Source organism: Camelina sativa, chromosome 12, assembly GCF_000633955.1.
Source record: "Camelina sativa cultivar DH55 chromosome 12, Cs, whole genome shotgun sequence".
Lineage (NCBI taxonomy): Eukaryota > Viridiplantae > Streptophyta > Magnoliopsida > Brassicales > Brassicaceae > Camelina > Camelina sativa.
This window is the reverse complement of record NC_025696.1, coordinates 9,768,137-9,790,166: the sequence shown is the minus strand read 5'-3', so window position 1 is coordinate 9,790,166 and position 22,030 is coordinate 9,768,137. Positions and strand designations below refer to the sequence as shown.

General features: G+C 39.3%; 6 protein-coding genes and 1 pseudogene across 12 annotated transcripts; 3 read left to right on the top strand and 4 right to left on the bottom strand.

Annotated features, from left to right (window-relative positions):
- LOC104731135 lies at window positions 84-5,282 on the top strand. Of its 5 annotated transcripts, XM_019234091.1 has the most exons (4): window positions 84-275; window positions 709-819; window positions 1,302-3,342; window positions 4,101-5,282. In XM_019234091.1, exons 3-4 carry the CDS (start codon window positions 1,377-1,379, stop codon window positions 5,072-5,074), a joined length of 2,940 nt encoding a protein of 979 aa, XP_019089636.1. In that variant the 5' UTR covers window positions 84-275; window positions 709-819; window positions 1,302-1,376; the 3' UTR covers window positions 5,075-5,282. The 5 variants fall into 5 exon arrangements, with proteins under 5 accessions (XP_019089636.1, XP_010448708.1, XP_010448712.1 ...); XM_010450406.2 differs by lacking the exon at window positions 84-275 and having other exon boundaries at window positions 477-819; window positions 1,302-2,606; window positions 3,365-5,282; XM_010450410.2 differs by lacking the exon at window positions 84-275 and having other exon boundaries at window positions 477-819; window positions 1,302-2,687; window positions 3,446-5,282.
- On the bottom strand, window positions 5,284-6,407 carry LOC104731134 (E3 ubiquitin-protein ligase RNF126-like). The gene is made up of 4 exons (XM_010450405.2): window positions 6,242-6,407; window positions 5,857-6,154; window positions 5,659-5,768; window positions 5,284-5,574 (listed from the first exon to the last, which is right to left on the bottom strand). Exons 1-4 carry the CDS (start codon window positions 6,275-6,277, stop codon window positions 5,551-5,553), a joined length of 468 nt encoding a protein of 155 aa, XP_010448707.1. The 5' UTR covers window positions 6,278-6,407; the 3' UTR covers window positions 5,284-5,550.
- Window positions 6,418-8,638, top strand: LOC104731133. The gene has a single exon (XM_010450404.1). It carries the CDS (start codon window positions 6,418-6,420, stop codon window positions 8,428-8,430), a length of 2,013 nt encoding a protein of 670 aa, XP_010448706.1. The 3' UTR covers window positions 8,431-8,638.
- Window positions 8,640-10,406, bottom strand: LOC104731131 (E3 ubiquitin-protein ligase RNF126-like). Of its 2 annotated transcripts, XM_010450403.2 has the most exons (5): window positions 10,226-10,406; window positions 9,598-9,702; window positions 9,213-9,510; window positions 9,015-9,124; window positions 8,640-8,930 (listed from the first exon to the last, which is right to left on the bottom strand). In XM_010450403.2, the coding sequence occupies exons 2-5, from the start codon at window positions 9,631-9,633 to the stop codon at window positions 8,907-8,909; spliced, it is 468 nt and encodes a 155-aa protein (XP_010448705.1). In that variant the 5' UTR covers window positions 9,634-9,702; window positions 10,226-10,406; the 3' UTR covers window positions 8,640-8,906. The 2 variants fall into 2 exon arrangements, with proteins under 2 accessions (XP_010448705.1, XP_019089638.1); XM_019234093.1 differs by lacking the exon at window positions 10,226-10,406 and having other exon boundaries at window positions 9,598-10,083.
- On the bottom strand, window positions 11,417-16,646 carry LOC104731130 (beta-adaptin-like protein C; the record flags this gene model as incomplete). Its single annotated transcript, XM_010450402.2, is given in 15 exon segments — window positions 11,417-11,882; window positions 12,202-12,405; window positions 12,489-12,678; window positions 12,828-13,207; window positions 13,304-13,396; window positions 13,501-13,680; window positions 13,789-13,852; window positions 13,946-14,157; window positions 14,244-14,336; window positions 14,437-14,616; window positions 14,747-14,882; window positions 15,249-15,499; window positions 15,631-15,744; window positions 15,847-16,044; window positions 16,578-16,646. Coding segments are annotated over 15 exon segments (2,664 nt in total), but the record flags the coding sequence as incomplete, so codon positions are not given.
- On the top strand, window positions 16,897-19,549 carry LOC104731129. 2 transcript variants are annotated; one of them, XM_010450401.2, is made up of 9 exons: window positions 16,930-17,205; window positions 17,311-17,332; window positions 17,574-17,630; window positions 17,719-17,800; window positions 18,011-18,106; window positions 18,226-18,350; window positions 18,455-18,473; window positions 18,576-18,723; window positions 19,188-19,549. In XM_010450401.2, the coding sequence occupies exons 1-9, from the start codon at window positions 17,106-17,108 to the stop codon at window positions 19,304-19,306; spliced, it is 768 nt and encodes a 255-aa protein (XP_010448703.1). In that variant the 5' UTR covers window positions 16,930-17,105; the 3' UTR covers window positions 19,307-19,549. The 2 variants fall into 2 exon arrangements, with proteins under 2 accessions (XP_010448702.1, XP_010448703.1); XM_010450400.2 differs by lacking the exon at window positions 19,188-19,549 and having other exon boundaries at window positions 16,897-17,205; window positions 18,576-18,981.
- Window positions 19,741-22,018, bottom strand: LOC104731128 (annotated as a pseudogene).

Sequence of the window (22,030 nt, the reverse complement as noted above, 5' to 3'; positions counted from 1 at the left end):
TTCACTTCTCCCAACCCAATCTCTTCTTCTGTCTTTCTCTTCCTCCTTTTGAAACAACAACATTTCAAGAAAATAGAAAAAAAGATCTCTCTGAAAGAAAGAGAAAAGAGAAAAGAGAAAGAGAGAGTGTGTGCTGTGTGTTTTTGTGATTTGACAGTGCCCATGTTTCTGTTTATTGGATAAGGACCTCTAAATTTACTTACTTTCTCTAGATACTTTTTTTAAAAAAGAACACCTTACTATTTCTCTCAGTGCTTGAATTGAAACTCAAACTGGTAAGTCTTTATCTAATTGTGTTCTCACTTCTTGCGGTAATTGAACATAACAAGTCCAAATCTTTAAGGGTTAATTTAACTTCTGGGTTTTGAGAAACATGTTTTGTTCTCTTCTGGGTATATTAATCAAAATTTATTTATTTTGAATATTCCATTATAAAAATCTAAACTTTTTTTTTTTTTGTCTCCCCTGTTTTAAATTTTTTAAACTCCCCTGTTTAAAAAAAAAAAAAAAATTAGAGAGTCCTTTTCAATGTCTATCTGTAAATGGCGATGCATTCGACTACTCTTATGAAAGCTCTCTAGTGTTCTTCTTCTTATTCTCTCTTTAAACTCCTCTCACTTTCATCTCCTTTCTCTTTGATTGTTACTTGAATTTACAAAAACCTCGTTTTAATTGAGTCTTCTTCTTCTTCTTCTTCTTCTTCTTCAGGAGATAGTGCTCTGTTAAACCCTTCTTGCATACTTAATCTTCTGAAGTTGTTTTTGTTTGTTTAAAGATGATCTTGGTGATGGTTGTTTATTCAAGAAGATGCCGAGCTATGTAAGTTTCTCAGATCTGAATCCTCTGTACGAAAATGTATATATTCATTTTTATTAAAATTTTTTTTTAATATTATGATTATTATATTTCCCTTTCTGCTTAGATCTGCAATGTCCTCAAAATCAATTATTTTCCTTAAAAGAAAAAAAATCATGATTTCTTCTATTTTTCCCTTATTTGTGAAAAGAAAAAGAAAAAACTATCCTTTTTAACTATTCAAGATTTTCAAAAATCATCATTTCAACTATTCAAAGAAACAAGCTTTTTGGTATATATACTCTAGAAGATTTCATTGCCGTTAACTTTCATTTCTTACCAAATTTGATTCTAAAGCTGTGTAACCCTTTTTCTAGGGTTCTTCGTATGTCTAAATCTTGAATCTTGAATCATTTTATCTCAATCTTGAAATCTTGAAAAATCCAAAAATCTCTCCTTTTCAACACTCTCTGTTTTGACTTTTTTTTTTGGTTTTCTTGAATCAGATTGGCTTCAATGGATTATTCATAGGCTACATTTATGGGATTTGATAGATTGTTAATTAAGGCAAAGTTGTGGTTATGGATTCTCGAGGTGACGACAGTTCTTCTAGGTTCGGTCAATATCCGACAAAGCCTTGTAGAAACATGTCTTCATCTTCATCAGCTGCTTTCTTCTCAGCTAACCAGTCTCCGTTCTTCTCACCAAGATCTCCTAAACCCAATCAAGAACTCTCTGAATCCACTCGTTCCGATGCTCAATGCGATAGCTTTGATCCTCTTAGCTCCAGCTCTGGCTTTCAAGACCCTGAGCTCGGTTTTTTAGCCGCCGCCGCCGCGGCCTCGCCACCACCTCCTCCTCCTCAGTGTCAGAATCTTGAAGCTGCTGATAGAATCGCTTCGAGTAGTGTGATCTCTTGCACTCCTTCTAGATATGGAAGAGGGCAAGGGCAAGGGCAAGACTCTTCGTCGTATACTCAGACATCTTCTGTTTCTGTTTCTTATAACAGGTTGAGATGTTGTGACGTGTTTATAGGGTTGCATGGTCAGAAGCCTTCTTTGCTTAGGTTTGCTGATTGGCTTAGAGCTGAGTTGGAGTTTCAAGGGATGAGTTGTTTTATGTCGGATAGAGGAAGATGTAGGAGTACTAGGAAACAGAGAATAGTCGAAAGAGCCATGGACGGTGCATCGTTCGGAGTTATCATTCTAACGAGAAAGGCTTTCAAGAACCCTTACACGATCGAGGAGCTACGGTTTTTCGCAAACAAGAAGAATCTGGTTCCTGTTTTCTTTGATCTGTCTCCTGGAGACTGTCTTGTGAGAGATATAGTTGAGAAGAGAGGTGACTTGTGGGAGAAACATGGAGGGGAGTTGTGGGTTTTGTATGGTGGGATTGATAAAGAGTGGAGAGAAGCGGTTCACGGGCTATCTCGGGTTGATGATTGGAAGCTTGAAGCTCATGAAGGTAACTGGAGAGATTGTGTTTTCAGAGCGGTTACGTTGTTGGCAATGCGGTTAGGGAGGAGGAGTATAGTGGAGAGGTTAACGAAATGGCGAGATAAAGCTGAGAAAGAGGAGTTCCCGTATCCGAGGAACGAGAGTTTTGTTGGGAGGAAGAAGGAGTTATCAGAGTTAGAGTTTGTTTTGTTTGGAGACGTTGCTGGAGATTCTGAAAGGGATTACTTTGAGTTAAAGGCGAGGCCGAGTAGGAGGAAGAAGAATGTGACGTTAGGGTGGAACAAAAGCGGTTCAGCGGAAGAACGAAGGAAGAAAGGGAAAGAGAAAGTTGTGTGGAAAGAGTCTGAGAAAGAGATTGAGATGCAAAGTACAGAGCTGCCTTTAAGGAATCAAGTTAAAGTAGGGAGGAGCACGAGGAGGAAACGGTCGATGAAGGTTGTTTACGGGAAAGGTGTTGCTTGCGTCTCGGGTGAATCAGGGATTGGCAAAACTGAGCTGCTTCTTGAATTTGTTTACAGACATCACCAAAGGTATAAGATGGTTCTTTGGATAGGTGGTGAGAGCCGTTACATAAGACATAACTATCTGAATCTTTATCAGTATTTGGAAGTTGATATTGGGATAGAGAATGGTTCGGATAAAACGCGGATGAAGAGTTTCGAGGAGCAAGAAGATGCTGCGGTGTCCAAGATTAGAAAAGAGCTGATGAGGAATATACCATTCTTGGTGGTGATTGATAACTTGGAGAGTGAAAAAGACTGGTGGGACTCGAAGCTTGTGATGGATCTTCTTCCTCGGTTTGGAGGCGGGACTCATATCTTGATATCTACGAGACTCTCTCAAGTTATGAATATGGAGCCGTTGAAACTCTCTTACCTCTCTGGTGCTGAAGCTATGTCGTTAATGCAGGGGAATGTGAAAGACTATCCTGTTTCGGAAATGGATGCATTGAGAACGATTGAAGAGAAACTTGGGAGGTTAACGTTGGGATTAGCTGTTGTGGGAGCTATATTGTCTGAGCTTCCTATAAACCCTAGCCGGCTTTTGGATACTATAAATAGAATGCCTTTGAGAGAGATGATCTGTAGTGGTAGGGATGGGAGNAGAAAGAGATTGAGATGCAAAGTACTGAGTTGCCTTTAAGGAATCAAGTTAAAGTTGGCAGGAGCACGAGGAGGAAACGGTCGATGAAGGTTGTTTACGGGAAAGGTGTTGCTTGTGTCTCGGGCGAGTCAGGGATTGGCAAAACTGAGCTGCTTCTTGAATTTGCTTATAGACATCACCAGAGGTATAAGATGGTTCTTTGGATAGGAGGTGAGAGCCGTTACATAAGACAGAACTATCTAAATCTTTATCAGTATTTGGAAGTTGATGTTGGGATAGAGAATGGTTCGGATAAAACGCGGATGAAGAGTTTCGAGGAGCAAGAAGATGCTGCTGTTTCCAAGATTAGAAAAGAGCTGATGAGGAATATACCATTCTTGGTTGTGATTGATAACTTGGAGAGTGAAAAAGACTGGTGGGACTCGAAGATGGTGATGGATCTTCTCCCTCGGTTTGGAGGCGGGACTCATATCTTGATATCTACGAGACTCTCTCAAGTTATGAATATGGAGCCGTTGAAACTGTCTTACCTTTCTGGTGCTGAAGCTATGTCGTTAATGCAGGGGAATGTGAAAGACTATCCTGTTACGGAAATGGATGCATTGAGAACGATTGAAGAGAAACTTGGGAGGTTAACGTTGGGATTAGCTGTTGTGGGAGCTATATTGTCTGAGCTTCCTATAAACCCTAGCCGGCTTTTGGATACTATAAATAGAATGCCTTTGAGAGAGATGATCTGTAGTGGTAGGGATGGGAGTTTGTTGAGAAGAAACGGGTTTCTGTTGCAGCTGTTTGAAGTGTGTTTTTCGATCTTTGACCACGCGGATGGACCGAGAAGTTTGGCTACAAGAATGGTTGTTGCTAGTGGGTGGTTAGCTCCAGCACCCGTTCCAGCTTCTTTATTAGCTTTGGCTGCTTATAAGCTCCCTGAGAAGCACAGAGGTCCTAAGCGACTATGGAGAAGACTAAGACGAGCTATAAGCTGCGGTTTTAAGTCTTCGAACTCTAAGAGATCAGGAACTGAAGCTGCTTCTATGCTACTTAGATTCAACATTGCTCGAACCAGCAGCATCAAGCTAGGGTTTATACAAATCCACGAGCTAGTGAAACTCTATGCAAGAAATCGAGTACTGGTCAACGAGAATGCGCCAGCAATGGTTCAGGCAGTGATAAGCCGCGGCTCGACGGTTGAAACAGCAGAGCAGATCTGGGCGGTATGTTTCTTGCTGTTTGGTTTCAGCAACGAAGCTCCGACTATTCAGCTAAAGATAACAGAGCTGCTGATTCTTGTGAAGCAAGTAATCTTGCCTCTAGCGATCAGAACGTTCATAACGTTTTCACGGTGCAGCGCAGCTGTGGAGCTACTCAGGGTCTGCACAAACGCTCTTGAAGCAGCTGACCAAACGCTAGTGACGCCTGTGGAGAAGTGGCTAGACAAGTCACTTTGCTGGAGACCAGTTCAGACAAGCGCACAGCTAAACCCTATTCTATGGGAAGAACTAGCTCTGGCTCGAGCCACCGTGCTAGAGACTCGGTCTAAGCTGATGTTACGAGGCGGGCAATTCGGTTTTGCCGATGATTTGATAAGAAAAGCTATCTTCATAAGGACTTCAATCTCAGGAGAGGATCATCCTGGGACTGTGTCTGCTCGAGAGACGTTAAGTAAGTTAACGAGGCTTTTATCCAATGTTCATCAGATTCATAACACTTCACCGTAATAGAATTTAGGACTTTCTTGTTGTAAAAGTTAAAAAAAGGTTAGAGAGTTTCTTGGTTCTTTTTTATTATCATTATTTTTAGCCATAAGAGTTAGATTTATACAGAGGAATCTAGTAATAAAAAAGCTGTTATGTAAGAAATTTGTCAGAGAGTCCTTTTTTTTTTTTACACAGTAAAATCTCTGAACTTTAACAGGCTCTTCTAAAACTGCACTTTTAACTTTTTCCTTGAAGTAATTCAGGTTGAGGAAACAACTCGTGAATATAGAGTTCTTCAAAGAATATCAAACAATCAAAATATAATTTCTACATTAAGAAGAAAAAAAAGCAATAGAAAGAACACAAAGCTTGAGAATAATGTTGCAAACGTAACAATGAATGTTCATTATACCACCAGGCTAGCTAACTCCTAATGATGCAAGTTTAATCAAATATTTTGTACCATTTTTCGCACTTCTTGTGTTTGTTCTCTCTGATTATGATTCAGGGAGTACCAATTCCTGTGGAAATAATACAAAAAAAAACACAAGACTCTTTAGTGATTAGGGAAGTCGAAACTGTATGTGAAAAAGGCGGATACAAACCTTGTCGCAAACAGGACACGCCTCGCTTCTTTCCATCCAATCAAGAATGCATGCGAGATGGAAATCATGGCCACATTTAGTGAGCAACTTCGGGTTTTCAATATCATATTCTGCAAACAAAACAAAAACAAATGAACTAAGATATTTACCAAAAGCTAAATTTTTAGTATGTAACTTTGAATGATAAAACAAATATACCTTCTAAGCAAATTGGACATTCATCGATTGTTTCTCGATCCTTTTTCTTTAGATCAAGATCAGTTTTATGGTCATCAACAGGCCATGTTTGCTTCTCTGGAGCAACCTGTGTGATTCCAGGGGCACCTCCTCCGCTCGAATTGCTCTGAACTATTGGTAATTTCTGTGGAGTAGTTTGAAGATTTCTATTCGAGAAGGCTAGAGGAATAGGCGGCGAAAGCGGTGAAGTGTATGTATTAGAGAGAGAGGAAGGCGGCGCAAGAGATAAGGGAACATGCTCATCTATAGTTCTAGAGTTCTGCAGACAACAATCAAAAACATAAGAAAACACAAAACCTTTCATTTGTGTTCTTTAACAATAAAGAAGAAAAAGAAGAAGCTTTACTTCAGGTATACTCGGTAGACAACAACAACAACCCATTGATCTTTAGTATTATAAAGATTTCGAGACAGTTCGAAAGATCAGTGAGTGTATGGCAGCTCAAGACACCTGAAATTGACAAAATTTTATAAAACTCCAGCTTTGTGATCATAATTTGTTACTGGAAAAACCAAACTCANATGCGGTTAGGGAGGAGGAGTATAGTGGAGAGGTTAACGAAATGGCGAGATAAAGCGGAGAAAGAGGAGTTCCCGTATCCGAGGAACGAGAGTTTTGTTGGGAGGAAGAAGGAGTTATCAGAGTTAGAGTTTGTTTTGTTTGGAGACGTTGCTGGAGATTCTGAAAGGGATTACTTTGAGCTTAAGGCAAGGCCGAGTAGGAGGAAGAAGAATGTGACGTTAGGGTGGAACAAAAGCGGTTCAGCGGAAGAACGAAGGAAGAAAGGGAAAGAGAAAGTTGTGTGGAAAGAGTCTGAGAAAGAGATTGAGATGCAAAGTACTGAGTTGCCTTTAAGGAATCAAGTTAAAGTTGGCAGGAGCACGAGGAGGAAACGGTCGATGAAGGTTGTTTACGGGAAAGGTGTTGCTTGTGTCTCGGGCGAGTCAGGGATTGGCAAAACTGAGCTGCTTCTTGAATTTGCTTATAGACATCACCAGAGGTATAAGATGGTTCTTTGGATAGGAGGTGAGAGCCGTTACATAAGACAGAACTATCTAAATCTTTATCAGTATTTGGAAGTTGATGTTGGGATAGAGAATGGTTCGGATAAAACGCGGATGAAGAGTTTCGAGGAGCAAGAAGATGCTGCTGTTTCCAAGATTAGAAAAGAGCTGATGAGGAATATACCATTCTTGGTTGTGATTGATAACTTGGAGAGTGAAAAAGACTGGTGGGACTCGAAGATGGTGATGGATCTTCTCCCTCGGTTTGGAGGCGGGACTCATATCTTGATATCTACGAGACTCTCTCAAGTTATGAATATGGAGCCGTTGAAACTGTCTTACCTTTCTGGTGCTGAAGCTATGTCGTTAATGCAGGGGAATGTGAAAGACTATCCTGTTACGGAAATGGATGCATTGAGAACGATTGAAGAGAAACTTGGGAGGTTAACGTTGGGATTAGCTGTTGTGGGAGCTATATTGTCTGAGCTTCCTATAAACCCTAGCCGGCTTTTGGATACTATAAATAGAATGCCTTTGAGAGAGATGATCTGTAGTGGTAGGGATGGGAGTTTGTTGAGAAGAAACGGGTTTCTGTTGCAGCTGTTTGAAGTGTGTTTTTCGATCTTTGACCACGCGGATGGACCGAGAAGTTTGGCTACAAGAATGGTTGTTGCTAGTGGGTGGTTAGCTCCAGCACCCGTTCCAGCTTCTTTATTAGCTTTGGCTGCTTATAAGCTCCCTGAGAAGCACAGAGGTCCTAAGCGACTATGGAGAAGACTAAGACGAGCTATAAGCTGCGGTTTTAAGTCTTCGAACTCTAAGAGATCAGGAACTGAAGCTGCTTCTATGCTACTTAGATTCAACATTGCTCGAACCAGCAGCATCAAGCTAGGGTTTATACAAATCCACGAGCTAGTGAAACTCTATGCAAGAAATCGAGTACTGGTCAACGAGAATGCGCCAGCAATGGTTCAGGCAGTGATAAGCCGCGGCTCGACGGTTGAAACAGCAGAGCAGATCTGGGCGGTATGTTTCTTGCTGTTTGGTTTCAGCAACGAAGCTCCGACTATTCAGCTAAAGATAACAGAGCTGCTGATTCTTGTGAAGCAAGTAATCTTGCCTCTAGCGATCAGAACGTTCATAACGTTTTCACGGTGCAGCGCAGCTGTGGAGCTACTCAGGGTCTGCACAAACGCTCTTGAAGCAGCTGACCAAACGCTAGTGACGCCTGTGGAGAAGTGGCTAGACAAGTCACTTTGCTGGAGACCAGTTCAGACAAGCGCACAGCTAAACCCTATTCTATGGGAAGAACTAGCTCTGGCTCGAGCCACCGTGCTAGAGACTCGGTCTAAGCTGATGTTACGAGGCGGGCAATTCGGTTTTGCCGATGATTTGATAAGAAAAGCTATCTTCATAAGGACTTCAATCTCAGGAGAGGATCATCCTGGGACTGTGTCTGCTCGAGAGACGTTAAGTAAGTTAACGAGGCTTTTATCCAATGTTCATCAGATTCATAACACTTCACCGTAATAGAATTTAGGACTTTCTTGTTGTAAAAGTTAAAAAAAGGTTAGAGAGTTTCTTGGTTCTTTTTTATTATCATTATTTTTAGCCATAAGAGTTAGATTTATACAGAGGAATCTAGTAATAAAAAAGCTGTTATGTAAGAAATTTGTCAGAGAGTCCTTTTTTTTTTTTACACAGTAAAATCTCTGAACTTTAACAGGCTCTTCTAAAACTGCACTTTTAACTTTTTCCTTGAAGTAATTCAGGTTGAGGAAACAACTCGTGAATATAGAGTTCTTCAAAGAATATCAAACAATCAAAATATAATTTCTACATTAAGAAGAAAAAAAAGCAATAGAAAGAACACAAAGCTTGAGAATAATGTTGCAAACGTAACAATGAATGTTCATTATACCACCAGGCTAGCTAACTCCTAATGATGCAAGTTTAATCAAATATTTTGTACCATTTTTCGCACTTCTTGTGTTTGTTCTCTCTGATTATGATTCAGGGAGTACCAATTCCTGTGGAAATAATACAAAAAAAAACACAAGACTCTTTAGTGATTAGGGAAGTCGAAACTGTATGTGAAAAAGGCGGATACAAACCTTGTCGCAAACAGGACACGCCTCGCTTCTTTCCATCCAATCAAGAATGCATGCGAGATGGAAATCATGGCCACATTTAGTGAGCAACTTCGGGTTTTCAATATCATATTCTGCAAACAAAACAAAAACAAATGAACTAAGATATTTACCAAAAGCTAAATTTTTAGTATGTAACTTTGAATGATAAAACAAATATACCTTCTAAGCAAATTGGACATTCATCGATTGTTTCTCGATCCTTTTTCTTTAGATCAAGATCAGTTTTATGGTCATCAACAGGCCATGTTTGCTTCTCTGGAGCAACCTGTGTGATTCCAGGGGCACCTCCTCCGCTCGAATTGCTCTGAACTATTGGTAATTTCTGTGGAGTAGTTTGAAGATTTCTATTCGAGAAGGCTAGAGGAATAGGCGGCGAAAGCGGTGAAGTGTATGTATTAGAGAGAGAGGAAGGCGGCGCAAGAGATAAGGGAACATGCTCATCTATAGTTCTAGAGTTCTGCAGACAACAATCAAAAACATAAGAAAACACAAAACCTTTCATTTGTGTTCTTTAACAATAAAGAAGAAAAAGAAGAAGCTTTACTTCAGGTATACTCGGTAGACAACAACAACAACCCATTGATCTTTAGTATTATAAAGATTTCGAGACAGTTCGAAAGATCAGTGAGTGTATGGCAGCTCAAGACACCTGAAATTGACAAAATTTTATAAAACTCCAGCTTTGTGATCATAATTTGTTACTGGAAAAACCAAACTCAAACACCACAAATATGCAACTTCAAATACACTCAAACCCCTAAAAAGACTATATGATCCTAAGAACACCATGGAGCTTATTTATAAAAAGAATCAAATAGCTTGATTCAGCACAACAGTATATTAAACCCCAAACTAGGTTTACCAAAACAGAGATACTACAGTTACCAAAAAAATACAATCCAAACCCTAGTAGACAAAGAACAGGAAACAGAGTGATTTAAAAATAGAAGACAGAAGAATCAAGAAACTAAACAAGTGGGTTTGAAACAGAACAAAATAATAAAAGAAGAAGCTATTTCCTCAGAAAGACCAAACATAACAAACCAAAACAGAAGAGAAGAGAAGAAGCAAACGAACAGAGTTTGTGATCATACGAAACAAAAAAAATAAAGTGACTTTTGTAACGGAGAGAAAAGGAAGAAGATGAAAAGGGGAAAAGATGAATAAATTACCCAAAACAGAGAAAATAAGCTATGATCTTTGGAAGCTCTTGAGGTTTTGGTGTTGAATTAAGAAAAAATATATGTGAGAATTTTCTGATGGCGAAGACTAAGCTGCGACGAAAGAAGCGACTTTATCAGAGAGAGAGAGAGATAAAATCAAGGGGATCACAATTACTTTAATTGTTATTTTTTGGTTTGTTAATCAAACTTTTTTTTTTAAATTCATAAATCACAAACCATATCGTACAAGGAAACTCCCCAGATATTTTTTTAAATATTTCCTCCTTTTAATCTATAAGGATTGTATGATTTGACCACCAATGGTTATTATTTTATGGGATGTTTGTAATAATAAGCATATATAGGTACTTTATAGCTATTTAAGCAAATTTTAAATTAAATGATTGTATAAGGGATAATCTTAAATCTTAAAGTTATGATTCATATTTATTCTTTTATGAGAATTAAATTAGCAAAATTATGTTATTAGTAAACCAGGAAAAAAACTTTTGTAAATATTTAGTAAAAAATATTGGATATGATTTATTAAAATATTATCTGGAGATAAACTAATACTATAAGAATCTTGGTGGGGCCAAAGACTAATTAATTTATTTAGTGACATATCTTTTGATAACTTTGTGTAGTATTTCAATTTTCAAGTCTCTATTATCTTATAAAAACTAAAAACAATAATAGTAAAGTATGAAAAAACAGCTATTAGAGTTACATAATTATTAATACGTTACTAAAGCTTGCTTAGTATTGTGATGGCTCCTGAATCAACATATATTCGGTGGCATTTCTTCAATCTCACGTTACGTTACTACTCTCAAGTTTAAAATTTTCAATTTGTTTTGATTTTGAAGTTTATTTAATAATCAATCAGTAATTGTAATTACAAGAATAGTTTCATTTAAGCGATTTTGTAACCGAATGTTAGAGAGAATCATGGTTGGTTGCTACGTCGCACTACGGGCCCTTTATCCATCTACTTATTATCTGTTGCTAAGAAAATACCAAATTTTTTCAAATACTAATATGTATAGTATTAGTTTACGTGTACGAATCTCTTCGCTCCACTACGACTACGAGCGACCCTTTTTGATTTCATGTCGGTCACTAAAACACTGAATAGCATTTTTCTGATAATAATAACTATGTCATCATCACACTATTTAATCATCCTTTTTGGACATATACGCAACAACACAAATCAAAGCTCTTTCGAGAAACGAGTGGGGTTCTCCAATACAAAAAAATTAGAAACAAAGAAGTGAGTAACAAGCATCACTTTACTACATACACTAAAAGAAGAAAAGGGGAATCATATTGGTTACCTTTTTGACAGTGTAAAATCAAAATCTCAAGACTTGAAGAGAATGTCGACGGCTTCAAAGAAGAGAGGAGCGATCTCGGGTGTTGGAGTCTTGACCGCACATTTCAAACCAGTATGACCCACCATGGCCGTTAGTTCGATCAAGAGCGGTATGCCTCTAGGGACTTTGGCTGAAAGATACAGCACGTCTTGGTTTCCGTTCTTACGCTTCGCTATAAAGAACATATTTGATGCGGCGAGCATGTCAAGTGTTGACTCTACGCCTGTGATGGTTATCCCAGGGAATTCCTTCTGCACCTCGTTTGAATCCGGTAACGATCTCCATGTCTAATCAAAAAGAACAAATGTTTTATAACTCAGAAGAACTGGTGTTTAAGGCTATGACATATTGGTATGATCAGAAATGGATCAATATCTTCCTTCAACTATTAATGAATCTAGAATCTTAAATCAATAAAATCATATCCTATGTTAAGTTCTAGAGCACCCTAACTCTCCCAGGCTTCTTAAGGCACAAACATCAAACCTGTGACTAATTACTTAACAATCTTAATAGTTAATACCATAAGACCTTTTCAACTTTTACTCAATGTAGCATGTTGTGGCATTGTTATTGAACTCTTTATCATATATTATTGTCATTTACCTCGAGGAAGGTTCCGCGTTCCATCCTACCATCTTCTGAGAAAAGAGCGTGAAGTACAATCTTATCCTCGAAGTACCAGACAGGCTGCTGGTTGTTTTTGACGGCAACTTGCAAAACCGAACTGGTTGGCCCAGCAGAAATGTTCTGGGACAATGCCATTGTCAACATTGTCCTGGCAGATGCTCCTGGTTGCAGAGGCGGAACCTATAATAGTAGAAAACCTAGACATCAGTTTCAGGAATCCAGGATAATAGGCGTGGATGTATATCATATTCAACTAGTAGTACCTGAAGAACTCCAACACCTGCAAGCCCGAATGAGTTTTTGTTGAACTGAATCATGAAGCCATCAAGAAGTGACTGCGAGTTGTTCTCAAGGAGCATACTGTAGAATACTTGACCATCTTGTCGGGTTAATTGAGCGCTGATCTGCAAGCCTTGACCTTTTGAAGCTGGCAGGACAACAGGCAATGGACGACTGCAATCAAATGATCCAACAAGTTTAAATTGTTAAAAGCTAATCCAAATATGTATGATTGAAGAAAACCAGTCCATCGCACAAACAAAATGCGGCCTAAAAAGACTTTCAATGCAATATATTTTGTTCACCATTTAAGCCAAACTCACCCTGACGGAGCTGTGGGTTCATCTACAGGGACAATTGCAGCATCATCTGACCCCATTAGGTCACCTAGCAGATCAGGCACAGGAGCAGGGGCAACTGCTGGCTTAGGGACATAGCCTGTCGTGGCTGGAGGGGAAGCCGCACCATCAACCGGATTACCAGATGTCTCAGGATATCCTGTTTCGCTCCCTTCTATATAGTCCTCATCTTCTGTTTTCTGAACTGTGGTTTTCAAGCGGGTTACAAAAGCCTCTGGCGGCTTGTGATACACAGAGGACAAGGTGGCAATATTTGTAAGCAGCTCATCCAGGAGTGACGGGTCAAGTTGGTTTGAGTCGTCAGTAATCACAGGCTTTTCAGCTAAAACAACATCTTTGGCCGCCTAGTCAAAAGAAGTACACTGATGATTGTTGTTCATTGTCCAATGTGCTTGAACTAGTTAAGTAGTAATGTCGTATAACATATCAAGAAAACATACCTCGGGATCAGTAGATAGAAGACGCCAGTAGATGTATGCACGATCCCTGAGATCAGGATTATCTGTCTCAACAGTAGCATTATTCAAGACAACCTGAAAAATTGAAAACATGGCAAAAGTCAGGCCTGTCATCATACACATGCACTTTTTATCGATTAGAAGCGCAAAAGGGTTTTTCATAATGGTCATGGCAGAACCTGAATCATATGTTGTGGGCCATCAGTTGGCTTCTTCAGAAACAGTTTGACTGTAGCTGTAAGAAGCTGCAGCTGGACCTGTGCTGGTTCCTCAGGGAAATTCTCCAAGAAGCTTTCAAGAAGTTCATCCGCATTGTCGATTCTTTCAGCATATTCACCAATGATCCAAATCATAGATGCCTTTCAAGATGCCAGCAAATGCAAGGGTACAAATTCACTGATTTAAGATTTATTTCGGATGGGAAGCTTACAGCTACTTTACACTATGCAAACGACAAATTTTATTACCTTAGCTTCTGGTTCATCCAATGTATCAAGACTCTCACAGAGTGTTGCAATTATGGACTCATACCTGTACGTTATTTTGAATAACATAGCCGAGATTGAAGGAATATCAGCACTTTCAGAAGCCACAACCAAGAAAATTAACATATATCAAACTTACGTGTTTGGATATCTTCTAAAGATATCTTTGATGACTATAATGGCCTCCTGAACAACATAGTTTACTTTGATCTTGATCAGCTCAAGTAAAACACTGATGCACCGTTCAGCTGCTCTTTCTAGTTTGATGGCACATCGGCCTATTGCACGAACAGCCTTCCGAACAAAATCAACATCTACTTCCGTGGCATATTCTTTGAACTCCAGAAGAACCTGGCACGGTCCAGAAACCATCATGATTTGCACCAAAACAAAATAATTTGAGTAAACTGCAGTGAGAAAAGTGTAGTAAAGATTACCTGGTCTATGTTTCTGTCAGATGCAAGTTTTATCATAATCTCTAACTTCTCCATCTTGACATAAATCGGATCATTATACTTGCAGAAGAATACCTAGAAAAAAAAACATGATAGCATTATCAATAAATATAAGAATATATTTATTGCTTATTGCTTATTCCGAGAGTCTGTCTACAAGACAGGATAAAGCTACCTTGATTTCATGGGCAAGAATAGTGGGTCTCTTTTGGACAATAAGGTTAATGTTACGAAGAGCGACATACTGTATCTCAGGTTCTGCAGAAAGCAATGTAACTAGGGGAGGAGCCATCTTCTTGCAAAGATTTCGAATCACATCTGTACTAGTTATAAGCTCCATCTGCTGAAGGATCATCTAGAAAGCTCGGGAGAAAATGAAAAGACGAGGATACCATTAGAAAACTAAGGGAAATATAGCTGACACTTCACAAACAACTTTGCTAACAGATGACATTCCAGTGAGATATATTTTTTTAAAGTGTCACCTTAACAGCTGAAAGCACAACAGCACAGTTAGCATGTTGCAACCTTGGAGTGACTCGCTCAACAATATTTTCAGCTTCACGAGGATCAGTTGCTTTATACCTCGACAAAGCATCTAATATAAAAACTTGACCCCATCTGCAGTATTATTAAATTTGAAAAGTATAAATATGTATCGAGCAAGCAAGCAAGGAAAAATAGTCGTTTCATGGGTCCCGTTCCCCAAAGTTCAAAACCATGACTCCATTATCCACACAGAAAACCCTCAACTTCAGTAACAACAAAGACATCCTAAACTGCCACAATATTAGGTTTAATACACAGTAAAATGCATAAATAAACTGATGCTATAACACAAGAAGCAAGCCCGCAACTCAACAGACTATCCTATTGTCAATATTTAGGCCAGCGTGTACGTTCTCCAAAAACAGATGATCTGAATAAAATTAGTCAATCAGACACAATCTGAGTGAAAGTAGGATACGGAAATTAGGAACCACTTACTCAGTACATTCATTCAAAGCTGTAAGGAGCTTTGTGAGGGTGGTACTATTGATTTCAAATACGGGACTAGTACTATTCTCTTGTATCTCTGCAAGGGCTGCTACAGCATTAGCTACAACCATTGGATTATTGTCTGATATTAAATCCTTTAAGGCTTCAAGGAACCCCCTATCCTCAACTAATTCAGCATTTATGTCAAACAGTTTAGCAACACAAATAGCTGCTGTCTTGCGGACATATGGATCATCATCCTGAAAAATGAAAATTGCGAAAGGCCAGGAAATACAGAAATATGTCTTCAGTCAAGATAAAAAAAAGTTCTTGAGGGACAAATGTTTTGCTACAAGTGGAGGGACAAGGTAGCTTAAAAAAAAAACTCAACCTTTAGGCATTTCTGAAGAGGATCACACAAATATTCTGTGATCTTATCAACACGAATACATCCCATTGTTCGCACAGCCAAAGCCCGGATCAATGGATTTGGGTCTTGCGAATCCTGCCAAATACAATGCGAAAGTTTGATAATGATGAGTTTCTTTCTTATATTAGGTATTTTTGTTTTGGGTAGGCTATATGACAAAAGTAGCTCAAGTGTTACCTTTACAAAAGTATTTACTGCGAGGATAGCAAGATCCGGCTGGCTTTTTGCATAGTTAATCAGATACAAGTAAACAAGCTTCTTCAACTCTAGATTCTCCGTTTGCATGCAATTGACAACATCAGTGAAAAGTGATGAAACATCCTTTCCAACAGTCATCGCCGCAATAACCTTCTTAACAGCATCTTTCCTCTTATCCTAAAGAAACATAATAAAGAAAAGTGAGGTTAGAAAACTGAAGCAAAATAAGAGAAACGCATGCCATCATCTTGAATCAGTACCATTAGCATCTTATTAAAAAAAACTGTAAACTTGTGCTAGACATTATACCGAATATTTCATACTTGAAGATTACTGTAATCCTACATTTCTAGAGACATTTACATTGAAAGAAGGAAGATGAAATTTTAATTTGATAATCACTGATCGTCCAACCAATGCATTGATCCAGATTCAAAACTTATAAGATCCAACGCCCGAAAAGTGTCTAAGAGATTGCACACATATACGCACTAGCTATTCAGCACATAACTATAATGTACAACCATCATCAATCTTTGCCAATTAAAACAAAAAACCATATCTCCCACCTCAACAATATATACCGATCAATTCGAATCGAGAATCATACAGATCTACCAGAGTAAAGAGTTACGGAAATCACAAAAATTGGCGGATCACAGATCACAAATCGAAAATATGAAATTAGACGATAGAGAAGAAGGAGGAACCTTGTACTGAGAATTAAGCTCTTCCTTGAGCTCAGGGATCTCTCCCTTCTTCGTAGTCGAGAAGTATTTAGAATCGTGGCCGCTCATTTCTCCCTTCTTCTTCTTCAACCACCTCCACACTTCTCCTCCGACACAGAGAGAGACGAAGACGCGAAATTGCTAAAACAAACGACCTTTTGGTAATTTTAGCCCAGCTCTGGGTAGTTTTTGTAATTAACAAAAGTAATAGACCATTTCAAAATAAAACATTAATTACAGTTTGACCCTAATAGTTATAATATTTCTTCAAATTGCCTCATAACTTCTCTAGTCAACGCCAGTCGCCACCCTGGGAGAAGACTGACGGGTTTGAGAGGGATGAAGTTAGAAACACGTTTGTGAGAGAAAAAAAAGTTTTAGATGTGATTTGATCAGATTCTCAAAAGACTTTTTAGCAAGTCTCTGGAGGATCCTTATCGCTTCTCTTTCTCTCTCTCTCTCTCTGGCTTGACCTCACGTCGTCATCGGAATAATCAGATCCGTGAGAAAATGGCGCCGAAGTACGATATGGAGAAGATGGAGCTCCGTAAGAACTTCCGTAACGTTTGGCATACCGATCTCTCCCACAGTATCCAGAACGATACTCCCTGTAATTTCTCACTCCCTCTCTCTCTCTCTCTCTTTAACATTTTTTTGCGTTTGATTAGTTTTTCTTGGGTGTTGATCCGAGCCATTTCTGTGTTGTTGTTCGCAGATTGCTGCTTCGCATTGTGGTGGTAAGCTTCGATTGATCTGAATTTTATTTTCTTAGCTTACTCTCTCTGTATTTGGAATTGACCAAGATTGACTTCGAATTAGGTTGTTAGATCGGCTTGGTTTATGTATTTGTGCTCATCTTTGAGATTGGTACTAGTAGAGAATGTGTAACATGACTTTGACATTGTATGATTTTGTATGGTTTTGGGGTTTGATATGTTTCATGCACATGGATATGCATTGTTTTTATTCTTCTTGCAGTGCCCCTTGTGCATCATATTTGCTTCGCAAGCGTGCTCTTTACAATGACATGTCAAGGTATTTCACACATTCAATAACCTTCAGAGAGATCAATTCTAGTTTGATTTGCTTAGTTTTAGAATATCTTCTTTTTGGTGTCTCGCAGGTACATTTGCTGCGCTGGTTACATGCCTTGTAGTGGTCGCTGTGGAGAAACCAAATGTCCTCAATTTTGTCTTGCCACTGAGGTACAGATCTTCTTTAAACCACTAGCTTAGCTTTAAATGAAGTCTTTTCTATAGACCTAGTTAGGCTAGAGATTTCAATTTCAGCATCTGAAAGCTTCCTGTAAAACATATGCATTACAATCTCAGTCATGCCTAGTTATGACTTGTTGTGAGGCAACATCATGAACTGTTAGCACATTTCCGGTCTTCTAAATAGCAGAACAATCGCAGGTCTTCTGCTGCTTTGGAACCTCTGTGGCCTCCACTCGTTTTCTTCTGCAAGATGAGTTCCAAATTCAGACGACACAATGTGACAACTGCATCATTGTAAGTATCCTCATTGCTCAGACCATGCTGGTTACTGACAATCACAAGCAATGTAGAATTGAAACAAACAAGACTATGAATCACGTGTTGTAATATATGCTGTCTTTTTGGCTTTGTAGGGTTTCATGGTTTGCCTCAGCCAAGTTGCTTGCATATTCTCCATAGTTGCTTGTATAGTCGGTATTGATGAGCTTTCTGAAGCTTCACAGTTGCTCTCTTGTTTAGCAGACATGGTGTACTGCACGTAAGAATCCCCCCCAATCCATAGTTTCATTCTTATAAGTATATTTGATCAAAACCCGATTGTAACCTTATATTCCTGACTTATTGTATATTGCTTGTCTGCAGAGTTTGCGCATGTATGCAGGTAAGAGTGATGATATCAACCATTCTGATCTCTCCCTACTTATAAGTCCTGCTTTTAGAGACTCCTGAATAGTATCTTATAACGTCTATGATGCTTCTGCAGACACAACACAAGATGGAAATGGACAAGAGAGACGGTAAGTTCGGCCCACAGCCAATGGCAGTGCCTCCGCCTCAGCAAATGTCACGGTTTGATCAAGCCATCCCACCCACAGTCGGTTACCCTCCACAGCAAGGTTATCCACCTTCTGGTTATCCTCAACACCCTCCACAACAAGGTTATCCTCAACACCCTCCACAAGGTTATCCACCTTCTGGCTATCCTCAACACCCAGCTCCACCAGGTTATTCTCAATACCCTCCAGGGGCTTATCCTCCTCCCGCTTACCCAAAGTAAATCACTCTTTGCCTGGTTTCTATACCGACTTGGAATTTAAATTTCCATCTTTCTTGATTCACTTTCACGTCGTTAATATATATGTTCACTTTCTGGTTACGGGGTCACGCGTTNATCTTATAACGTCTATAATGCTTCTGCAGACACAACACAAGATGGAAATGGACAAGAGAGACGGTAAGTTCGGCCCACAGCCAATGGCAGTGCCTCCGCCTCAGCAAATGTCACGGTTTGATCAAGCCATCCCACCCACAGTCGGTTACCCTCCACAGCAAGGTTATCCACCTTCTGGTTATCCTCAACACCCTCCACAACAAGGTTATCCTCAACACCCTCCACAAGGTTATCCACCTTCTGGCTATCCTCAACACCCAGCTCCACCAGGTTATTCTCAATACCCTCCAGGGGCTTATCCTCCTCCCGCTTACCCAAAGTAAATCACTCTTTGCCTGGTTTCTATACCGACTTGGAATTTAAATTTCCATCTTTCTTGATTCACTTTCACGTCGTTAATATATATGTTCACTTTCTGGTTACGGGGTCACGCGTTGAACGTTCGCTGATTGTTTTGAGGTCGTTGTTTGTATGAGATTTTGACCTCACACGTTGTTCTTGTTGTTTTCTGAAACGTCCCTCTCGGACTGAGAGATCCGATGAATTTTTCCTTTCCTTTTGAATTATCTCTTTTTCGAACGTTGAGTACTATACAATTTTCTACAAACCGTATATTCTGGAATAAACAACACATGTCCGCAATACTCATAAAAGAAGTATAAGTAACTTTGTGGTTGTGAATTGTATATTATTTGAGAAAATATTGTATGAACTATCAAATACTGCGAGAAGAACTTGGACGAATGGGGGGACTGGATCTCAAAGAATAAATTTTTAATAAGGTGGCAAGAAATTACGAGGGCTAATAAACTCTAATTTTTCTTCCCTTTCAAAAATAAAACAAAATTAATACAAAAACTATATTTAAAAAAAAATTACTTAAGTTCAGTAACTTCACCTGCTCTACATACACCAACATTGATCCATAAAGTATTATTCCTCTTTGTTTGTAACACTCTGCAACAGTTCCTCCTAGGTGACTGTACAAAACAAAACACAAGAATCATTACTTCATAAACATTTACTAACGATTTAATCATATTCTAAATATGATATTAAACATGTTGCTTACCCTCTCCCATAGATGAGGGTCTGGTTTCTTGTAGACGACGATGGTGCTTATCTCAGCTGGGTTAGTCATCTTCCACCGGCAAGACGGATGGGAAACACGGTGTATTTTGTATACGCTAACGGTCGTGTTCAGCTGCTTGTCGAATTTAGTTCCCGACATGTAAAACACAAACGGTTTCTGGCACGGGTTACGACTAACCGGCCTTGTGTTGAATGCGTAAGCAGTGTAATCCGCCCGTTTGTACCAATTCAAGAAAGTTCTAGAAGGCATTTCCATTTCCCGTGGAGAGAATATTCCACGGAAGATTTGAACAGCGTATCCCCACGATACCGAGACAGTCCAGCTCTTGTGCTTATCATAACATATCGACTGCTGTAGAAGCCCGGCCGAGTCGAGCTTCATAGGTTCCGTTAGCTTCTTTAGAGCATTGACACGAGTCATGTTCGGGAAAATCGGTTCCACCACGTCGAGATGGTGCATTGAGACGAACGGCGTCACTGGATGTGCAGCGAGGAGGCCGAAGAGGTTCCCGTATACGTCATACTGAAAACACAAAATAAGTTTCAGATGTTAAAACTTAAAACGGATCGTGGATTACACGCATCAAGAGGTACGCGTAGGTGTAATATGAGGAACAGGTCATTAAGTGTAAAAACAGAAACGCGGGTCCCATTCATTACAATTAGCAATTTAAAGCTTAAGTGAATTGGACGGACATTGAACTACTCACGCGCCGATTTGTCGGTACCAAACCACGGAAATTTTTTTGCCAATATTAGCATCCAAACAAAATAAAATAGAACAAAGAAACAAAACTGTAATTATCAAACATTAAAACGTTGAAAGCTTATTCTAAAATCTTCAAACTTTGAAAGTTTGGTACTACTAAACCCATTCCTCCTAAAACTAGAAACAAAACTCTAAAAGTCTTAAACTTTGTTGTGTTAGATGGATTCCTTTTCCAATGTTGCCACTCAATCATCAAAATTGCTTAAACAAACCAATCAAAGCTATCAAATTTAAGTTCTAGACTCAACATCATCAATACCAACATCATTAACTCCTCAAGAATCTATAATTCCATCCTTAAAACATCAGCAATTACTACCCATTTTGACCAATTGGTAACAAAACCAACAACAATCCGAGTTGTTACCTGATGAAAGCCAAGTTCTTTAGTGAGGGGAACACCAAGTTCAGCCATACAAGCTTGCATGCGATCATCAGAACCATACAAAGCAGGATACCTCTGTATACACCGATCTTGCATCTTACTCAAAGCTTTAGCCAATGGATAGCTAATAGCAAAACCACCTCCACCATAAGCCATACCATACGAGAAAAAAATGTTCTGTAAATGAGATTCCGACAAGCTCCCAATGTAATACATCTGCTCATGGTCATACTTCCTCAACACTCTTATCAGATTATCAGTGACAAACACCGTATCATCATCACCCATCACAAACCACCTCACATTCTTCGGACCTAAACGAAGCATTTCAGACACAATCCTCGAAATCCGTAACGCCGAGCGTTGCCCTTGTTTGTTCGTGTAAGGAAACGAAGCAGTCCCGGCGGAGATTTTCACCGGAGGAAGAAGCTTATCGTCTTAGTCTTCGTTATCATCATCGTCATCATCATTAACACTCTTCTTCACCTCTTTATCTAACCAAACGTAGCCACGCATGTGTTTCGGTTTATACCAGATCTTGATATACTCTTTCCTCTGTTTCCATAGCTTAGATGACGCAGCGATCCCAAACACGACGTGGTTAAGATCCGTAGGCTCATCAACCCCTGTTTCTTCTTCTTCACGCCGCCGTGAAGCAGCAACAGAGGAGGAGGAAGGTAAAGAAGAGACGTTGGAGGAAACGTTGGTGGAGAGAGCAGAGACGGTGGTGAAAGGAGTTGAATCGTCACAGGAGCGTGAGGTGGAGACGAGTTTAAGCATGTAGATAATGTAAGTGAAGAC